General features: G+C 49.2%; 3 protein-coding genes across 5 annotated transcripts in view; 2 read left to right on the forward strand and 1 right to left on the reverse strand.

Annotated features, from left to right (window-relative positions):
* Nucleotides 1-16,807, forward strand: part of LOC105695282 (transcription factor kayak) — a 33,138-nt gene extending 16,331 nt beyond the window's left edge. For 2 of the 3 annotated variants that reach the window (XM_012416717.2, XM_012416716.1), the window contains exons 2-3: nt 13,610-14,020; nt 14,480-16,807. In XM_012416717.2, the coding sequence (XP_012272140.1) occupies nt 13,610-14,020; nt 14,480-15,043 (975 nt within the window). In that variant the 3' untranslated portion in view covers nt 15,044-16,807. Of the gene's footprint in view, nt 1-9,903; nt 10,290-13,609; nt 14,021-14,479 lie in introns of those variants that run through there. The other variant, XM_012416718.1, reaches the window with a different exon arrangement.
* Nucleotides 16,617-21,217, reverse strand: LOC105695281 (ribosome-releasing factor 2, mitochondrial). The gene is made up of 4 exons (XM_012416715.2): nt 20,884-21,217; nt 18,999-20,761; nt 17,180-17,326; nt 16,617-17,091 (listed from the first exon to the last, which is right to left on the reverse strand). The coding sequence occupies exons 1-4, from the start codon at nt 21,029-21,031 to the stop codon at nt 16,930-16,932; spliced, it is 2,220 nt and encodes a 739-aa protein (XP_012272138.1). The 5' UTR covers nt 21,032-21,217; the 3' UTR covers nt 16,617-16,929.
* LOC105695284 (cilia- and flagella-associated protein 20) lies at nt 17,326-17,995 on the forward strand. The gene is made up of 2 exons (XM_012416719.2): nt 17,326-17,625; nt 17,688-17,995. Exons 1-2 carry the CDS (start codon nt 17,503-17,505, stop codon nt 17,853-17,855), a joined length of 291 nt encoding a protein of 96 aa, XP_012272142.1. The 5' UTR covers nt 17,326-17,502; the 3' UTR covers nt 17,856-17,995.
* Nucleotides 21,218-21,725: the final 508 nt, after the last annotated feature.

Consider the following 21,725-nt stretch of genomic DNA (forward strand, 5'->3'; position numbering starts at 1 on the left):
CTATCCGGAGGCTGTCGAAGTGCAGCGCGTCGGGAATGCCTCCGCGATTGCGTCACCGTTGAGGAATCCGTGGACCGTTGCGTCGCCGACCCTGGGGAAGAAGGAGAAACGTGTTCCGGTCCTTTCGAGACGGTGCCGAACCGTTTCTTCCAGATCGCAAGACCTTGGCGCCATTTCCTAGACCTCTGCGACGAGGACCGCGAAGACGTCAAAATCAGCTGATCGCGCGAGTTCTGCCGAGAGCGCCGCCACGTGGACTCCTTCCGTACTAAGGATAGGTACAAAAGTATTGTTAAATATTTTGTACACGGTGCTCTCTCGAACATCTCTTATTAACCTCCCTGTAAATGACAAGTGTTAAAAACTTCGAATTTATTGACCGCATTAAGGTGATAGGAAAGTGGTGTCTAACGGTACACTTGACTTTTTTCAATAAAATATATAGAAGTGCTTATAAACAAATTTAAAGGAAAACTAAATTCTATGGGTCTCAGGAGCTTCCTTAGAACCTTCATAGTAGCGTGGGAAAATTTTAGAGGATTCGGTTCACCTAGTTCGGAAAAATATTTCGTTAATGAATTCCTTCGGACGTCGCTTTCGTATCACCTTAACCCTTAAGGGGGATTCACCGTATCCGCCACCTGTATAGACTGACACGTGTCAGGTAGGATGAGCTCACCTGTACGCGTTCAGGACAGACTAGATCAGACCAGATTAAAGAAACATATTACTTTTTATACACGTGGATACAATTTGTTCGTACCAGTTCAGGCTAAATACGAAAGTGCGGCCACGTGTATAAGAAGTAATACGTCTGATTCATTCGAATCTAGTCCTATCTGGTATGGTCTGATCCACTGTAGTTTTTTAGATTTGCCTTTGACTTCTTACGGCAACAAAGTTCATATTTTTATACACTCTCGGTTATTTCTTATTGAATTTTTGGAGCTTTGGGAATCACGACAGGTGGATCGATAAATCGAGGGGTCGCAAAACCGAAGACATTCGATCCTTCGACCGAGTCGATGGTTTTGAAAGTGACTCGATTGTCAGTCTCTGCTCTCTCAGCGTAACGCCGAGAGTCATTGTTATATGGAGTAAGAGGGGGGAAAAAAGCACCAAGTGTCCTTGCGGAGGATCGCGCGACTTCCACCTTCCGTCTTCTTCCGAGGTCGATCTCGATCCTAATTCCTGCGATACCTTCGTCTATCCGAAATCTATTCCTCTCCGCCATTCGTTCGGATCGTCGAATAGACCAAGGGATTCGCTAATAATAAATCTCTCTCGGAGGGGGAATTAATTCGAGAGGTGCACGCTGCACCGTGTCCCTCTCGTGCGATCCGCGAGTCATTATTTATTCTACCTCTTCGTCTTCGCTTTGCACCTCCTTGGCCGGCCGGTCCTGAGAACTGTTGACGTCAGGGGAATTCAGAATTCCCAAAATTATCCCCGAGGATGTCGTTCACCTCTGGCGGTTCTCCTTTTTCTTCCCGACCAGAGTCTTTGTTCGAGATTCGCGGCGCGTTGGCCTTCCTTCGGCCTCCGCGCATTTCTGACAGACCCTCAGGGTCGTCGGGCACCGTTCGATCAAAGTGGGGAAAAATATGGATCTGAGGAGAAACGAATCGAGCATATAGTCGGATCTTAGTCTAGGGGAAGGTGCGAGACGTAATGGAACTGCGGCGGCCACCTTATGTTTTTACACACGCACGTGTCATTTCGTATTTGCAAAATAAATGGCGGTCAATGTGTACGGCATCTTTCTTCCGGTACACTAACATGAGCGCAAAAAGGTACAGGGATCGGAAGATTGTGTTTAATAAATGCGCAATATCGGTTTCGATCTCACCGCGCAAATATTAGATTGAGCGAGATATCGGGACTTTACGCCAGACCAAGATTCATTTAGCTCATCGGTAATTGTGTTGGAGGTTATTTTTGAGGATATTAGGCCATGCAACGGGTACTCTCCATCCCTTTCTTTACAGATCCACGGGGAAAAATCTCGTATTTCGGATTTCCTAACGAGGATGATCTCTACCGGGGCGTGTATTCTTTTGAAATCCGAGATGACCCGCCCCCCAACGACCGTACACACGCCCCGGTCGCTATCTCACGAATGATAACGGTGACATGGCTTAAATTAAAGGGTGCTGTTACTGTCCGACAGAAAAATTGTCGAACGATCAGGTCGATGTCGGGGTCGATCCCTCATGGGAGACGTCGTTCTAAGGCTTGTTATTTCAGAGGTGAGCGTAAAAAACGAGCTAGGGAGGATTCCTTCGACTGATCCGAGATCCGAGGCCAGTCCTTCGAGAGCCCAACAATGGGAGGATTTATCGCCCCTGGAGAGGAGTCTGGGAAGGTATCCTCGTGAATGGAGGACGGAGACCCAGTTCTGGACGCCTCGTCCTTAGCCATGCGCGAGAAGGTTGGGTGGCATTCCTGAAATTAATCGGAGGGTCGGATTCCTCGGCACCGTTTTGTGTTCCATTTCCTCGAACCGCCGGTCGGTAAGGCGACGCCCCGCCCTGGCATACCTAACCTCGTGTCACTCCGCCTTGAGATCCGCTTCCGGGGGGGAGGGAATCGCGAGAGGAGGTCGCTTGACGCAATACCCCGAGAGATTTCGAATTTCCCGGTATCGAAGCGATTCCGCGAGCCGGGTCGGTAAGAGGTCCGCTCGCTCGGTCGGTATGACTCACACTGAGGAGCGCGGCGCGTCCTTCCCGGCTTCCCCCGCGGCGGAGCGGCGCGCGCACGCGCGGGCGCCCTCCCCCGCGCCGCCCGGCCGCCGCCATGTGGTGATAGCGCGATGACGGAACCACTGTCAGTGTCACTCGGGATGCCGTCGAGGGCGGTCGGGTGCGCCGGCGACCTCTCCAGTACCGGGCATCCTCGCGACGCCTTTCCTCCTCGTCCCCCGCGAGCCGGAAGGAAGACTCGCCTATAAATTCCGGAAAAATCACCGCTGGGAGTGGCGTTAACGTTACCTCGGTGAGTCTCTCTTTCTCTCTCCCAGATCTCTCGATTCCTGCGATGCTCCGTCTAATCCCGCCGTCTCGCTGTACGGCCGACGTGCGGATACTCGCGCGTGTCTCTCTCTCTCTCTCTCTCTTTCTCAAGGTTACACCGCCGCGCGGTGTAAACAGATTTTTATCCACATCACGGGTTATTTATAATTCAAGTGATCTCTCTCGCGTGCGTGCCTTTTTCTAGTCCCTTCGATTCAATTTTTATCTCTAGGTAACAATATATGTATATAGGTATACATGTATACTCATCCCACCACGCGGTGGTATCTCTACGTGCGTACCGGCGCTCCGTTATTCACTCCTCTTCCCTTTTCTCGAACTTTCCCTCTCCGGCGGAAAACTACCGATCGAGGAAACTCGAGCGAGATACTCGGAAGAGGGACTCGAAATCCCCGAGTCGTAGTTTAACCTTCTTTTTGCTCTACCACCGACCGAGCGGCTCGCACAAAGAACCCGAACGGAGCGGACCGCTCGTCTCATTAGAACCGGTGGACGCAACCATTCTTTCTTATCTTCGCGCTTTGAGGAAATTTCCTCGACCAAGCTCGACCTTCGACTTAATTTCCCGGCACGCGCCGCCGCATCGATTTCCTCCGCACGCGGCTCCGGCCGCGGACGCACCAGGAAGCGGCCGCGCTCTGCGGATCGCTTCTCGCTTAGCCTTCTCTATGTTACTGCCTGAGCGTGACAGATCGTCTGAACACTAATTTCTCGAAGTGCCAAGTTTCTCTCTCCCTCTCTTAAGGTGTTATGTCATATATGTATATGCATACCCAAAAAGTCAAAACATGTATGAAACTTTCATTCAAACTGGGTGCACCGGATAATTAGAAACTTAACGCGTAACAGTGAAATTTCGTGAGTTTCACGAGTTTTATTGGAACCTCCATAATCACGGATTAAAAGTTTCAGATTATTCGGTACATCCAGTTTGGAGAAAAGTTCTATCAATATTTTCATATTCGGATGTATGTATAGAGTGATCCTTTTGTATCACCTCAGAGAGAGAGAAAGAACGACACACGATGGGAACTAACTTTTTGAGCACCATGGAATGTGCATGAGGGGGCGGCGAGGAATGCGCGGAATTTTCCCACGAGGGAATTAAATTCATTCATCACTTCCGTCGAATTTGTCACGATTCGTTGTAAGATCAGGTAACTCGGCAGAGTTTCGCGACAATTGCGTACACTCGTAAGGGATGACCGCAGTGTTTGTAAATGTGTAATCTTTATCGCAGCAGTTAGTCGAGGACGCGCCTAATGTCGGCGACTACTGTCTGTATATTTGTAAACAGTCGTCGCTAGGAGACTAATACGAGACACTCGCGGGGGAGAAGCGTCTACATGCTGTTCAGTGTGTTGCTATATACACGCATATTAAGTGCGATGTCTTGTAAACACGGTACAGACGCGATACGCTCACCTGGTCATTATCTGAGAAGCTGAGCCTGGAGGGTCAGATTGGATAGAGGATATCTTGTATATTTCTATTGTTATTATTTTTTATTGCTTGATTCAGATAGTGCCAATTTTGAAAACGGTTCCTCCAGATAGCAGGAATTTTTTCCGCGAGTATTACAAGCTGTGAACGATATTCATCGTTACGTTGACCTCCGAGATGTGCGACGTCGAGTACGTAACTTCGCTTGAACGGCTTTCGTCGTCTCGTCCCTTCGTTTGATCTATTATGGAAGAATTTTCAACGGCAAAAATATATTGAATTTCAAGCGATGGCAATTTTATATACATGATATAATATTCATAGTTACGTTGAGCTCCGAGATGCACGACGTGTCGAGTACGTAACTTCGTTTGAGAACGGCTTTCGTTGTCTCGTCCCTTCGTTTGATCTATTATGGAAGAATTTTCAACGGCAAAAAAATATTGAATTTCAAGCGGCGGCAATTTTATATACATGATATAATATTCATAGTTACGTTGAGCTCCGAGATGCGCGACGTGTCGAGTACGTAACTTCGTTTGAGAACGGCTTTCGTTGTCTGGTCCCTTCGTTTGATCTACTATGGTAGAATTTTCAACGGCAAAAATATATTGAATTTCAAGCGGCGGCAATTTTATATACATGATATAATATTCATTGTTACGTTGAGCTCCGAGATGCGCGACGTGTCGAGTACGTCATTTTGCTTGAACGGCTTTCGTCGTCTCGTCCCTTCGTTTGATCTATCATGGTAGAATTTTCAACGGCAAAAATATATTGAATTTCAAGCGGCGGCAATTTTATATACATGATATAATATTCATTGTTACGTTGAGCTCCGAGATGCGCGACGTGTCGAGTACGTCATTTTGCTTGAACGGCTTTCGTCGTCTCGTCCCTTCGTTTGATCTATCATGGTAGAATTTTCAATGGCAAAAATAAATTGAACTTCAAGCGGCGGAAATGTTTTTTTTTTTTTTCCGAACTGCGTAAATGTGGAATCATGTAACGGCCGAAAATGGGGGAAGGGTCGTCTCGTTAAGGGATGCGATTATGTCGTCGACGGGAGGACGGTTCCTCTCCTACGCGCTCTTCGCGGGAGATTGGGCTTTATGGGTTAGCACGAGGAGCGAGAAGAGTTTACGGCGTGCGGGCGGGCGTTCTGCGGAAATTCATTCCGCAGCCGAGTTTTACGGCCGGTTTACGGCACTCCGACCGGGGGTCGACGCAACGTCGGTCATCCGGCCGCGGATAAGCGACTTTTTGGAAAGTCAACTTTCACGCGGGTACTCCTTATATATCCCCCTCGACGTCATTCTTTCATCCCTTTTCCTCTTTTTCCTCTCGTACGACATCAGCTGCAAGAGTCATTTGCTATAAGGTTGTCCAAAAAGACCGCACGCCGAGAAATTCACGCGGGGTGCATGTACGGCAATCTTTTCAAGAAGCATTTCATTCATCCGTGTATCCCCGTATACACCTCTCGCTCTACATTTTGATAACATCGATGATATTGCATTCCACGTGTTATCGCACCTTCGTGGGAACGTCGTTAACGGGGCGCACCTCGTCGGGGGAAAGTCATGAAATTCGCCAGCGGTTCGGCCTAATACATTTTTAATAATAAGATCATAAAAAAAAAAATACGAAAGCGTCGAATCTTGAATGGCGAGAACCCCCGGCGATCTGACACAACGCGCGGAAGGAAAACGACGGATTTCCGCGAGAGTCGATAAAAACCCCTCTTTAATATAAGCCATATCGACGGCTGCTGATAACGTCGGGGTATGGTGTTCTAAGGGAGAGTGCGGACGTTTCCGATCGAATGGACGAGGACGAAATCGGTTCCTCGAAGGCTCTCCCCAGGTGTCCCCCAAGGCCGCGAGGAGTGCGCGCGCATTTTTCGCCCGATAGTCGCCACTCGCGCGCGAGTTCCCCCCTCGTCCCCTCTTCCTCTCCCCTCCCGCGCGCTGCTTCTCTTCTCGTCTACATAATTGCGGCATTATTTCCAACGTAATAACCGCGAGCGATTGGCCGGCGCGGCGCGTGCGGGGATACGTAATGCGAGCGCCATCAGTCGAGGGGCCCCGGTGAGGCCCAAGAAATGTCGCCCGGGCGATTCCGTTTGCCGCCATGGCGGCCTTGATTATTCGTGCCCGCCGGCCGCGAGACCTCCGCGCCGCCGTTTTCGGCGACGCGCGTCCGAGCATGCGCGGACACGCGCCGACACGCGTGGACTCGTACAGCACGTGGCCTGAATGGGTCGGACTATCGCCGCGGCGACGCTTGGCGCGGCACTCTACCCGGCGATACTTGGCGAGCGGGATATACTGTACGTGACTATATTTGAAGAATGCTCGTAACGGGAGGGTCGATCGGGGAACTTTGAACGAAATCGATCCTAAGGACCTAACGCGAGAAGGGAGGTTATGAGTCGACTCGAGGTGTATCGATTTTTTGGGAAATGGAGGCAGAAGCGAGGCATTTTTTTTCCATCCGTTTCGTTGAAAAAAAAAAAAAGGAAAAACCGGAAACGGACAATATACTGTGTGTGACTATTTGAAGAATGCTCGTAACGGGAGGGTCGATCGGGAAACTTTGAACGAAATCGATCCCAAGGACCTAATGCGAGAAGGGAGGTTATGAGTCGACTCGAGGTGTATCGATTTTTTGGGAAATGGAGGCAGAAGCGAGGCATTTTTTTTTTCATCCGTTTCGTTGGAAAAAAAAGGAAAAACCGGAAACGGACAATATACTGTATGTGACTCTATTTGAAGAATGCTCGTAACGGGAGGGTCGATCGGGGAACTTTGAACGAAATCGATCCCAAGGACCTAATGCGAGAAGGGAGGTTATGAGTCGACTCGAGGTGTATCGATTTTTTGGGAAATAGAGGCAGAAGCGAGGCATTTTTTTTTTCATCCGTTTCGTTGGGAAAAAAGAAAAAGCCGGAAATGCACAATATACTGTACTGTATTTTTTTTCCTTTTTTTATTGACATTAATCAAAGAAATATTTCTTTGGTTGAATGAAATTTCTTTTCCTCGGTGTTACGTATCGATTTTGAGAGAGGTTGAGCAAAGCAGGATTTATGAATGCAATTTGGAGGAATGTTGCAACGAGACGTTTATGTTTCGAGAGGCTCTTGGGGGACGTAAATAATCCAAGTGGGCCGACTCCAGGGAGTCGGCGGTGTCCCGATGCATCGTCGCTCTTTCCGGGACGTCCAGGAACGTTGGAAACGTCGTTTTCGGGCCCTTGGTCCCCGTTTCGTGTTCGGGCCCGTTCTCGAGCTCCTCGGGTCATCGTTCGAGTTACATTTGAGGAGCGATAGCGCTCTTTGTTCGCGCGTCCACGTCGCCGGCAAACAATGGCCGACGGGAGGGAAGAGTCGCGGACGGACAGAGACAAACGGAGCCGCTCCTCTGGGAGGCGAAGTGCTCGACGAGCCCGAGTCTCGTCCCCCGGTTCTCCGGGGTATCCTCCTTAACGAGGAAATGGACCGGGAGAGTAAAGTGGTGATAAGGTTTTACGGCGAACTCGAAAAATCATGATACCTCTATCCGGACCTCTTGACGTGCACCGAGAAAAAAAAGTCTTTCTCCTCCAAAGAGATTACTTTGAATGGAGTCGATACAAGATCAGAGACACACAGTCCTCGCTCAAAAATCTTTATGCGGTGCATATTGCATCGGCTTTGTTCGGAGACATTTTCTTTTTTTTTCTTTTCTTTCCTTTTTTTTCTCGGTGTAGAAAAACCAGGCTTGAAATATCTCGGAGCGAGGGCACCGGCGCGCCTTTTATTTAGAAAAGAGAAAATTAAGAGGAATGCCTGGAATGTACGCTTTGGGGGTGCATATCTCGTTAAACAAAAAAAATAAACAGAGCAGGGGAGGGGATGGTCGATCGGCTTCTCGTTTTGGAATTCGGCGGCGGGCTCGCCGCGGAAACTCGGGATTGTTTGTTGTAACAGGACTGAGGCCTGGTGTTTCCATATCAAGCCGAGATAAGGGGCTTCGAATAGCCCGTCGGTGATCCGATACCAGCTCTCGCGTTCCGGGGACTTCGGGTTTACCGACGCGAGGGATGATGGGGGGGGGGGGGGGCTTTAACACCTGCTCGTCGTGGCATCGATCGGTAGATAATCGCCCGGGATCCACCATGCGTACGTGGTCTGACGGTAGACGAGAGGTAGCCATGAACGTTCGATAACCAATCCGGGGAAGAAAAAAAAAACGAAATATTTCTCATTCAATCCGACGCGTCATACGAGGAACTTTCGGAGATAAGAGGTGTTGCCGAGGGTCATCGCGACTTTGTGTATGTACTTGGCGCGAGACTCTGCCGCTTTTTTTTTTATGTACATTTATGTTGGATTTTGAAGTTTTTTTTTTCCCTACTGAAACGTACATTCCTGCCTTCTTCCTCCACGGGTCGGTGGAAGTGGCGGTTTTATTCCATTTTATTTCATTTTATTCATTTCGTCCGTGTTTCGCCCACATCCTGGAAACGGGCGATAACACCGAGAGTCGGCCATTGCTCGGCTCTTTTCCTCGTTCCCCTCGCTTCCCCGAAATTCGGCCGGATAGCGGCTCCGGAAGTCGGTCCGTTTCCGGTCTCGCCACTCTCGGCGACGTCCCCGAGTTTTCCTCGCGAGGCCCCGTGGACGTTCCTCCGCCCGGCCGTCCTGAGGCGTCTCTCTAGCCGCGGCCGAGCTCTCGCGTTCTTGGTCCGCTGCCAAAGCCGCGCGCGGGCCCTTCTCTCGCAGGGGCGAATCCCCCTCGGAGTGCCGCGCTCCACAGGTGTTAAACTTAGACCGCGCACGCTAATTAAGTGCGTACACGAGGGGCTCCCTCGCCGTGGCTCCCGATCTAGACCGAAATCCGAATGGCGCGCCATTCAGCGGATGGACCGCTCTCCGAATTTTTTTCGACCGTCCGTAAAGCTCATTAGCGACACGTACTTTTTAAAAACCTTTTTTTTTTTTTTAATTAAAAACTTTTCATTTGAATCTTATTATTTGAAAGTCTTTACTTGAAACGTTTTATTTGAAACTACTTTACCTGAATCGTTTTACTCGCGAACGCTTTATACCTGAAACGTTTTATTTGAAACTTTTCATTTGGAATTATTGGAAACGATTTTTTTTTCTTTTTCTTTTTTTTTATGCAGTCTTGGTGCGAATTTTCTTCTCAAGTGAGAGGAGGGCGTTGAAGGACCTCGAAGGATTCCGCGACGTGACGCGAGACGTCCTTTCGCGCGTCGTCGCGACGCGCGCGGGGGTCGCGCAGAAAAAGACCTCGCGAGCACATGCTCAAAATTCGAGGTTATTTCGGTCGACGGGCGTCGTCGTCGCGCGCGGCTAAAGGCTGCGCCCGGCGACGTCGCGGCGCTCTCACCCGTCCTCAGTGTCGGAGAGCCGCCGTCGGAGGACGCCGCGCCGTCGGGACGGAAGCGCCGATCGCGTAACCGACGCCGATCTCTTCTACGAACGAACGACCGACCCATCTTTCTCTCGCCAATTCTTCGCCCCCCCCCCCTCTCTATCTCGCTCTTCCATTTTCTCTCTCCCTCTCTCACCGTCGCGAGCCGCACTCCCTCATTTGCATAACGATCCCACCCGCGTCTACATGTGCACCGAAACCGAGCGACCTCTCTCTCTCTCTCGGCGACTCGCGATCTCTGTCTTCGTCCCTATTACGAAACGCCACGAAAACTCGAACGAACCGACGCCCGAAGGAGGCTATGGCCACCGCCATGGACCCCGTCGACATAGCGAATATCCTCGCGCAGGAGCTGCTTTGCCAGCAGGTAATCGCGCCCCCTTGGCCGCCATCTTGGATCGCGAGAGGGAAGATGGAGGGCTCCGCCGCCATTTTGGAGAACGGCCCGCGTTTGTGCGGCGCGACGTGCCGGGAGGGGCAAAGAATTCCCTTTGAACGCGAAATTTCATTGCGAATCCCAATTATGGTCACATACGAGCGCGGGGAGTCGATGAATATTCTCGCGCAGGAGCCGCTTTAATGACGAGGGCGCCATCTTGGAACGCCAGAGCGGAAGGCACCACCGCGGCGGCCGCCATCTTGGAGAACGCGCCGCGTCCCTGGGGGCTTACACACGGGGAAAGACTAAAAATTCTCTGTAAACGTGAAATTTGAGAACGATCTCTAATTATCGTCACGTATAACGAGCCCAGAATCTATAATTCGATGATTTGGGGACCGGCAGTCTTGATCGGAGGGCCCGCGGGCGAAAACGTCGCAGATCGACGGGGGCATTTCGCAATTTCGCGGTAACTCCGGTATCACCCTTTGTCTGGTGCAACGCGAGCCCAATGCAGATTAGAACGGCGAATGCGTTTATTTATAGAACGGCGGTGGCGCGCGCGCACGGACCGTCCGCACGAGCGGTGGTGGTTGCGTCGCGTCGCGTGTCATCCGCGCGCGGCACGCGGGAGGGATAAGACGCTAATGACTGAGGGAACTTGCATTCCACGGGTCTTCTGATTTTTTTCCTGTACGAGGAGGAGAGCGACTCGGCTCGCACAAAGGAGAGCGCTCGCCGACTTGGGTGCCGCCGCCATTATCTGGCCAGCGATCGACGAAATATCAGGGCAGGAAGAGATAACGATAAACGCCTTGCGAAAGCGCTCTCCTCCTCGTCGCCAGGGCGAACGGAGAGGGAGGCTTTCCTCCCGGGGCCGGGGGGAGGTCTCGCCCATTCGCGTTGTTATGCCGCTTTCCTCCGTTCGCGATGTTACGGACCGAGTAAACAGGGCCGATAAGCGCGTTGTCTTGCCGGTCGCTTCCTCTCCCAAGATAAAAACGACGATGCGTCGATGTGATGTTAGGTTGGCCTGAAACTTTCCGCTGGGTTTGCTACGGTTCGGCACTTTGTCATCTAGTAAAATCGTTTTTCCTCGATATATATGTATCCTGGTTATGCACCGTTTTAAGGCGCAGTTTTTGCTCTGAATTTTGATAACAATTAGTTGTGTCTCGGATAGGAATTTCTGTTTTTACTTAGACGCAAATGACGAGCGCGTCGTCTTGCCGGTTGCTCTTATTATATCTTTTCTACGATGGAACGAAATGGCAATTTTTCTTTTTTTTTTTTTTCTTTCCACGTTAACGAGTCGCCGAATTTCTGGCACGGGTCACCGGGTTACCCGGAAGTACGTCAAACTCGAGATTCCAACGACCCGTGGGTGGGCACCGCCGATCGCCGGCGAACCTCGAGTAATTTTAGCGCCGACCACGCGCGGGAAATTCGAGGCTCTCGCCGAGCTGGAAAATCGCGAAGATCGGGCCGAGACTCGAGGGCCACTCGGCCGCGGCGCCTTAGGGGCGAGTGTCGCGTGGCCGGTCGCGCGAAAGGCGACCTTACGGCGCCGCCCCCTCGCGGAAGGATCCCGGGGAACGGCGCGTGGCGATAAAGCCGCGCGATAACGACGTCGCCCCGACGTATGCTGCGTACCTCGAGGTGTACGTGAGCTGGGACCCAAAACGCCGGTAATATCATTCGTGGCCGAGCCTGCGACCTTCCCTCTTTCTCCGTCTCTCTCTTTCTCTCTTTCTCCCTTTGCGCATATCCTGCTCTCGACGGTCGTTGCGCGCGCTCTTTCTCTCCCAGGGAAATTGCACGGGAGAAAGAAAGAGAGAGAGGCCTGGAGCGAGGGAGAGAGACGGGGCACGAAAGATCGTCCAGTTCGAGGATCCCGGGTAATTTTAGCGATGATAGTATCGCACGTGCCCTAACTTCTACCTGGCTCGCGCGATAACTTATCGACTCTTGGATCATGGATATTTTTATCGACTCCTCCCGCGCGCAAAATCAGCTGGGCGCGCTCCAGTATCTGTATTAAAAAAAAAAAAAACTGGTTAATGAGAAACGCTGATTACATTAGGATGCTCAATAGTAACGATTAATCTCATTAACTCTCACGCGTTGAGTCGAACACCTGTGAAAATGAAAATTTTTGTAAAAATTTTATTCGTAGACATTTTTAACATTTTTTTTTCCCTTAATAAAAAATGAAATTTCACGAGTGTCAGGACCTTCCTTATATCCTCCATATTTGCATTGTCAAGTTTTATACGATTCGGTACCCTCGGTTTGGAGATGTTTCATAAATGCGACCTCTTTGACGCCACTTTCACACATCACCTTAAGAGGAAGGATTGATTTAATTTATCCTCCCGTTGCGAGGTGGAACGTTGAGACTTATTTTTCGGGAGTCGCGAGGGATCGTCTGTTGTGTCGAGGATCGTTTCCAGGGGATCGATAGGACTCGGGGACTATATTTCGCTGCATACGTGCGGTTTGGTCCTCTCTTTGTGTCCTCCGCTCCGAAATTAATGACAGATACTTTCGTCTTTGTCAGGCCAGCCTGTCACGTGACGCGCCGATAACGTCGCTCAAAGAGGGTACTTATAAATATCGCATCTTTGTTATAGCCGATACGGGAGAGCGTCGTGCGCGTTGAGGTGACTTTTGGCTCATTATCGCGTCGCCGGTTCGCTCGAATTCAATACCGGGTGAAATAGAGGGCTTTGTGGATGTGCAAAGTGGAATTCCACCTCGGTGATAGGAATTGAGTCACCTCTCCATGGGGGAGTAAAGATCCATTTGCGCATGTCCGATCCGTTTCCGATCGGTCTCCGGTTTGTACAGTGTCGGACATGCAGGCATTCTCCTTTTCCCCAGGCGGTACTTCCTCCCTATGGGAGACATTCACGCTCGTCCCTGTACAGATCAGTGCACCGTCACCGATCCATTATCTCCAATTTAATAAAATATAAATATTTTTTTCACCTTTCGTGTATATATGAATGACACTTTCGTATCACCTTAAGACTCTCAGGTGGACGCGTCGGTGGCGTTGCGGTTAAGAGGGCGCCGATCGGATTTCGTTCTCTCTAGCCGAGAGGCAGATATCGAATGCGCATTCCCTTAGAGCCGAGATATACCGACCGCCTGATAGCCGCGGGCAAACCGCCTGGTTTTGTCCGCGGAATGACGAAAATTGCGAAACCGAGAGTCGCCTCGCCTACGTGGAGGAGAGACATTTTTGAAATTTCGGCGGATCACCCCGGATATCTTTTGACCGGTCTCTCTTTACTCGATTGCAGCTGGTGTCCCTGGACGGCCTGCACAGCGGAGTGCCGACCAGGACGACCCCCACGCTGACCCCCACGACCCTGAGGAGCATCGAACAGACGTTACTGGAGCTGACGAGCGAGTCGGCCTCCCACAGCAGGGAAGCCGGCTTCGTCCCACCCCTGGTGGAGCCCTCGCAGCCGACCCCGGCTCAGACCCAGAACACGGTGCACCACGTGTTGCTGGACGGACAGCAACAGTCCCAGCCGCAGCAGCAACAGCAGCAGCAGACCAGGCGCAACATGGGCGGCCGCAGACCCACCAGGACCATTGGGATGACCCCCGAGGAGGAGGAGAGACGCCAGATTCGCAGAGAGAGGAACAAGATGGCTGCAGCAAGGTGCCGCAAGCGGAGGATGGACCACACCAATGCCCTGCTAGAAGTAAGGGTTCTTTTATTAGAGACTTACCCCTGTCTTGTTAGACTAATCGATGGATCAGTCAATCTCTCATCCCTTAACGTCAGAGGCCCCTAATAATCGGGCTCCTGACTCATGGGGTTTCGGGATTTCATTTCTTACCCAACGTCACTTAATTCGGGGAATCGAAATCTCATCCTGGACGTGCAATGGATTTCGGCAAGAAATATATTTCTATCAAATTTCAGGATTTTAGGTTTAACAAGGATTTGTTGTCGCTCGCTATCGGGGAATGGTATTTCGTAAGATTTCAAAATTTTTAATTTTTTTTTCGGTATATATGGGTACGTCTCGGGGAGGAGCTTTTGTGGTATTTGAAGTTTCTATATCCAGAGGTTCGGGATGAACGTCGGGAACCTCTCATGAGTTAGGATCTCGCGTGTTGCGATTGCGTGTATTAATTCAGGGTCGATCGGTTTCCAGGAGACCGAGGGCTTGGAACAGAAGAAGCAGAGCTTGCAGGACGAGATCCATCAGCTGCAGCAGGCGAAGGACGAGCTGGAGTTCATCCTGGAGGCCCACCGGGCGGTGTGCCGACTGCGTTCGACCTCTCCACCGGACGTTAAGCCCGTGATAAAGCCCGACCGACCCGGGGGTGGCCAGTTCGTCGAGCCGGCGAAAAGAGACCCAATAGCGGCCAGACCGAACCGACCGAACTCGCTGCCGGTCGGCTTCGAGAACAACAATCGGCCGAACTCGCTGCCGATATTCACCGAGCCCAAGGAGCGGCCCGACTCGTTGCAGCTGAAGAACGTCGATCCCTCGACGGGGTTCATCAAGACCGCGACCGAGGTGGCGGGCGTGCCGATCACGACGCCGTCTAGCGGGATCCTCTTCAACTTCGACTCGCTCATGGAGGGCGGCACCGGGTTGACGCCGGTCTCCACGCCGCTGGTGCCGTCCTGCTCGACCCAACAGAGGAGCAACCTCTCGGCCGTCGACCTGAGCTCGCCCGACGCCAACCCGCCGAAGCTGGTCAGCTTGTGACGCCAGGAAGAGGCCGATTACGGGTCGAACGAGGACGACCCTGAATAAGATATGCTCACGGAGACGCCGTAGCTCGGCGGAGTGCGCTGACGCTTCGGGACCTCCTCTCCGGAGGATCCTCGAGGTCCTGCCGGGGGTCGCTTTGCGCGACCCCGTTGCCATAAATGTATTTTTTCTCCCCTGGGATGCCGGAGAGGGGTCCGATACCCGGGACGAGGGCGTCGCCTCGGGTCTCGTTAGCTAATAGGACGTCCAGCAATCCCCCGAAGAGCTTGTGGACGCTTTGAGAAACCGCGAACGATACAATAATTAGGGGCGAACAGCCAAAGCCGATTGGGTGCGCGACTTTGAGCGGTCGCGGTCGTGGGAAATTACATGTTTTCAAGATATTCGGTGCACGGTGGCTCGGGGCCGCGTGTCACGCGAGTCGTTGCGCGATCTCAGTATTTATCCGTTATTCTCTTTGGTCTCGTCCTCTTTCCGGCCTGTTGGAGGTTCCGCGGACTAGCGAGCTTCTTTTCAAACCCTCTTTCGAGCCGAAGTCGGATTCCCAAGTAAGTGGGTAATGTGCAGGGAGGGACCTCGGTTGAAGTTGTATTTTTAACTCGCGGATCCCCCGGAGAGAGAACCCTGAGGAAACCACGTGGCGCGACTTATGATTACTTAGAATCGGCTGCGTGGTCATGGAGATATTCGTTAGCGATTTCGCGACAAAGTAGGCGTGTGACGGATAGGATTGACTTTTTTTTTCCATCTTTTTTTTTTTCTTCTAGGATCTAAGGAGAGGAAGACGTGGATTTTTATATAATTAATAACGAACGAAAGTATAGCATCTAAGAAGACCATTTAAGCTCAAGCGATAAGTAGACTGTAAGGAAACCCGTCGATACTTTAGGATGCTCCTTGCGGGCGACTTTTTCATGGAGCGGATCAGTCTTTGGAAACGAACGAGACGGGGAGAGATCGAAACCCCCGACAGGGATGCGGCCGAGGGACTACTCACTCGGAAATCAAGTGAAAACGATTTTCTTCTTTCAGAACCGATTGCCTTTGATTTCATATGATAAACGACAATGTGATTCGGTAACGAGGGACTTTCGGGCCATAAAAATGTGATGTTTCGATGGATCTCCAACGATTTCCAGCGATTGCCGCTTGCGATTTCGAGATAATTGCCATGTGATTTCTGTGATGAAAATCCATGATTTTCTGAGTTAATAGCCTCTCGGACGCGACCTCTTGGGACTCTCGAGTGGCCGGATTCTTGACTTTAGTGCACCACTTTCTGGCAACGTTTCCCAGCGGCGAGGAAAAAATTTTAAGAGCAAACGAAACGTCTTCGAAGATCGACGACGAAGAAGCTCGTTCCGCTCCTAACTCGATTTTTTTTCTAAGCGGCCGGAGCGTGGCAAACCTCAAACAATATTGAAATAATGTTTAATCTCTCCATACATATAATATATATTTTATAGCGTACGACATTTTTGCATGATCATAAGCAATATTAATATATTTATGTGAAACGACAGCCCGTGGGTACCGGTGATACCGGTACACGATACGTTTCTCTCAGTAGTTCGCTAGCGGTTTTCTCTTTGCTTCGGCAGAACTTGTAACCAGCGTTGGCTGTGCGGGCGATTGTCGCGAGATATCTCATGATTGTGTAAACGTATAATGTACACCACTGACGATGCAATATATTTTGTTTAGTTCTCGAGCGGCCGAGTAAGGCCGCGAATTATACGATTAAACATTATCGCATTACAACGTGGAGCTTTAATTGCGGTACGCACCACAAACCTACATCGAATCTACATCATCGACTAATTATTTACATATTGCGTTGTTATATACAAGATGGGTGTTTTTTTGCTGGAAGCTACTTTCTAGATTCCGGTGATTCTTCTAATGGCCTTTTCCTCGTCCATCGGATCCATGGACCGATAGTGATCGAACTCTATCGAGAAGGTCGCGTTGCCGGAAGTGATTATCCTTAGTGCCGTGGAATAGCCGAGTAGCTCCGCCAATGGAACGAAACACTCGATTACCTAGGAATCGGGGAGAATAATTTGCGGTTTGCTCGTTAGAGACGATACGTCGACGAGGGAAAAAAAAAAAAAAGTTAAGTCCCCTTACCTTGTTATGTCCCCTTGGGGTGATCTTTTGGATCTCGGATCTCCTTCGAGAGAGATCTGCCAGGACACCCGAAGACTTTTCCTCCAAGCTTACAACCTCGACCAGCATTATCGGCTCCAACAGACTGATGCTAGTCGACTCCAACATCTGTTGAAAATATGACAACTTAAATGACTCATCACCCCATATACTCGGGATTCTGGAACAAGTGCTCAACGCGAGGGGGCCGGAAATCCCAGAAATGGCAGGAACCTCAAAATCTAAATTAGCAAATTTTTAATTACGGACGGAGGAATGAATGGCAAGAGCAAGGGGTGGGCTGAATGGTGGGCGGATATGTGTCGCTACTGTGTAGCATCGGAAAGAAACCCTTGGATTATTGGAGCAAAAGGCAGTCCCAAACGGGACATGTGCGTAGGATCCTAGACACCGAGTTGTACGAAAATGTATGTTCGTTTATACTAATAGTTTGAGCTGCTTATGCTAGCGACAATAAATGTATTTTCAGGTGGTGGAAATTCAGGATCTGGAGCCAACGAGCATCGCCAACACGTCTATCATCTGTCCGTCCAGCCCACGCCAATTTCTTAACATTGCGTTGCCTTTCATGGTCATCGTCATTAAGTACATGAACGTCGATTGCAGGTTTCAGTTGCAAGTAAATGGCCTTGGTTGATGAGTTCTTGCCTTTTTTTTTTTGTCACAAGGCGTGCTCAGTTGATTCGGTGTTTAGGTGACTGACACGGAGAGGAATTCCCACAGATTCGTATTCTGCAGCGAAGAGTCCGAGAAGGATCTAAGCACACGAGCTTCAGTGGTCAGTCGGGTCAACGTGAAACTTCAATCTGGCTGGAATAAGTTGGAGCTCGACCTTCGGCAGCTAACGACTTCTGCGTTTCGCTGCGAATACAAGACTGCTCGGCGATTGGAGATATGTGCTAATTGCAGACTGCGAAGAGTGTACTTTATTGATAGGCACTACGGAGAGTCTGAAATATCTCCAGAATTGTGTCAAGGATTCTTAGATTTGTATATGGCTAAGTGGGGTATACATTTAGAGGAGAGCAGCACTCAGACCCGTGGCTTATCGGGAAGAGATCGTAAGCACGGATCTCCCCGGAATGCGAGTCCCTCGAAATTGAACAGCCTTCAGCCTGGAGGTAAAGAAAAGGTGACCGCGAGAGCTTACACTTCCGGCTCCGAGTTCCTTCAGGATTTCTCAACTGGGCAGAATCTGAGATTCTTGAAATCCCTCCAGTCGGTGTGCGCCAAATCGATCAACGATTTCCTTCGAAGCAGGCGGATAAAGGAGTCTTCGTATCTGGACCTGGCACGGAAACTGAGACCCAAGAAATATATCCTGCCTTCGGTCGACGTGAGAAAGCAAAAGACAATGTCTTCTGGTCTCATCTCAAAATGCGTGGGGAATAATCTCTGCGCTCCTGTTTCCCGTAAATCCGGAGAGGTTGACGAAGGAACGTTCTTAAAGCGATATGAAGTTCCGTCGATAACACATCTTCGACACGTTGCATTCCCTGGCACGGTGGAGAAAAGTAGCAATATAGAGAAGAAACTGAAGAAAAATGAAAAGGAAACGATGTCTGGGAAGGACACAAGATCTAATATCAAGGAACCGCCAAAGCCATCCATGGATAGTTCACTCATGGAAAAATATAAAGTCTATGCAGTGCATCGTAAACAATTTGAATGTGAAATACCTCGGATGAATTTCAAAAGTCTGGAAACTACTTTAAATGGGCTTCGAAATATTCAGCCTGGAAGCAAAGAACATTAAAGATTCTAACAAATATGCAATTACCTTTTGAATGCACTGCGTAACAGCTGCGGACACTATTGTGTCCGATGTGCCTCGACCAACCTCCAGCCAATGTAATATCACTCCAACGTTGATGACAGGGCAATGTAACCGGGGTCCATTGGCAAAACCAGCATTGATTCCAAGTTTTATAGCTTGTATTAGTTTTGGATTAATGGCTGCGATATTTGCTGCAGACTCTCGTGACCTATCGAACTTGAGGATCTCCTTTTCCTTGTAGTCGGGTATGAGAGAAAGAGTAATATTCACACTGTGTTTCAGATTACCGATTTTATGCTGACAAGAGTACGAATCTTTTATGGGACTATTTATGGTCTCCTTGTAAGCGATCTGTAAAGGTCCTAGATCCACTTCGATGCCATATTCTGTTTTAATCCTCTCCTTAATTATGTCGATGTGTAGTTCTCCCATTCCTGCGAGGATTGTTTGACCGGTTTCTGCATCCTGTGATACCCGCATGCTAGGATCCTCTCTTCCCAGTTCCTCGAGCGCAACATCTAATGCACTTTGGTACGACAAGGATGGTGGTTCGATGGCACAGAAGAAGACTGGATCTGGCACATTTGTACCGACAGTAAAACAATTTTCAGCCTCAGTAGAATTAATGTTTTGTAAACTTTCTTTTGCACGATTCGCGACAGAAGCAGACGATGTTATCAAGTCGCCGGAAACAGTAGACTTCAATCCTGTAACTGCAACTATATTTCCATGATTGATTTCAGGAATTTCTTCATAGTTGTCAGCATAGGCTGTATACAATCGTCCGATTACTTCTGTCTTTTCTCTTTGTACGTTATACACCTTTTGACTTTTTGTCAATTTTCCTGTGTATATCCTGAAGAATGAAATCGGTCCCCTTTGTTTGTCATGAACAATTTTAAACACTCTGGCGGAAAGATTTCTATTAAAGCAGTTATATACCTTGGATCGTTTGGATGTGTCTGGTGAAGGTAAATATAAAATGACACCATTCATTAATGGCTGAACACCAATATTTTTGTACGAACTACCTAGAAGGATGGGTACTCCTTTTCTGTCGATGGTAACCTTGCGTAGAGAATCTGCTAACACCTGGGCTGGAATCTCATCCAAAGATTCCTGTTCTATGACAACATTTGCTAAATCGTCATCCAGACTCGTTAACTTATCTGTTAATGTTCTACGTATCTCACTTGCGGTTTCCCACAGTTTTCCATCATTTGACTCTGTCAGCGGTTCTCGCATGAAATTCTTTCCTTGATTCTTTTTATTAAAAGTAACTTTTTCAAATGTTAGTACATCGACAATACCAACTAAACCTGTATCGTCTTTAACTGGAAGTTGTACTGGCAATGGAATTGTTTCTAATTTATTTTGAATAGAGTTTAAGTTTGCTTGTAAATTTGCTTCTACCCTGTCCATTTTGTTTATATACATAATCCTAGGTATATCATACCTATCCGCTTGCCTCCAGACAGTTATCGTTTGAGCTTCTACACCGGCACATCCATCTAAAATAACCACAGCTCCATCGAGAACCCCTAGAGTTTGCTCTACCTCCATTGTGAAGTCAATATGACCAGGAGTATCGATCAGATTAAATTTATAATCTTTCCAGTTGAATGTAACTGCTGCAGAAGTAATAGTAATGCCTCTCTGCCGTTCTTGGTCCATATAATCCGTTACTGTATTTCCATGATGAACCTCTCCCATATTATGGATAGTTCCCGAGTAGAAAAGCATCCGTTCTGTTGTTGTAGTTTTCCCTGATATAGGTTAAAAAATAGTTTTACCCAACTTTCATAACTATTAACTGTTCTTCTCCTTAAATAACAGAATATCACGAACACAATAGTATGTAGTAATAGAAGAGAATTAAAATACAAACCAGCATCGATATGGGCCAAGATTCCAATGTTTCGTATTTTTGATAAACTGAGTTTTTCATTGTCAATAGTTAGATTAGACGCTTGCTTATGCAAAGCTCTATTACGAAATTGACACCAAGAAATTCTAATCGTTTTTCTTCCTAACATTTTCTTTTAGTATGTGGAGTGGCTGGTAACATAACCTCACATATACGTCTGCTCCATTACCGGAACCACGTGCCCGCACGCGCAGCCGTAACAATTGAAACGCTCGATATCGCTAGTAGGGAAATGTAAAAATCATACGCAAAATGACTCGGCTTATATCCGCGGTTAGGTAAGCCTAGGGAGGATTTTTCGTAGTTTCGACTCTCACGCATACTCGTCGAGTGTAGCGCCGAACGCACACATACTCAACGTCTAGACCCGTAGCTTGGCGCTTGACTGGTTGGGACGCGCGAAGATTTCTAGGAGCGATCGCACTCACACAGATTCGCTGCATGAGGGTTCCGTACGCGACACCGACACGTGCCCCAAAGCTCCGCATCACGTTGTCTTCGAAGCAACAATGTACTTAATAGTAGTAGATAAGTAGATAAATTCAACTGGAGCGTCACGAGTGTTCTTCCCTTACCATCAAAAACGAGCAGTATCGGTAAGCGTAGATAAGCCACCACCGTCAACTGCCGCATGGTATTACCATCACGAGTACGTGAGCCGCCAACGGCGACTGATAGATGGTACCGCCATCGCGAGTGCGCGAGCTTCTATCAGAAATTCGTTGCGCCGCCCTTGGAGGCAAAAAACGGTGAAAGCTAACGTACGAAACCAGAGGGCAGCACAGGATGCGATCGCACGATCC

This window comes from Orussus abietinus, unplaced genomic scaffold (genome assembly GCF_000612105.2).
Source record: "Orussus abietinus isolate OABI.00-Male unplaced genomic scaffold, Oabi_2.0 scaffold134, whole genome shotgun sequence".
Lineage (NCBI taxonomy): Eukaryota > Metazoa > Arthropoda > Insecta > Hymenoptera > Orussidae > Orussus > Orussus abietinus.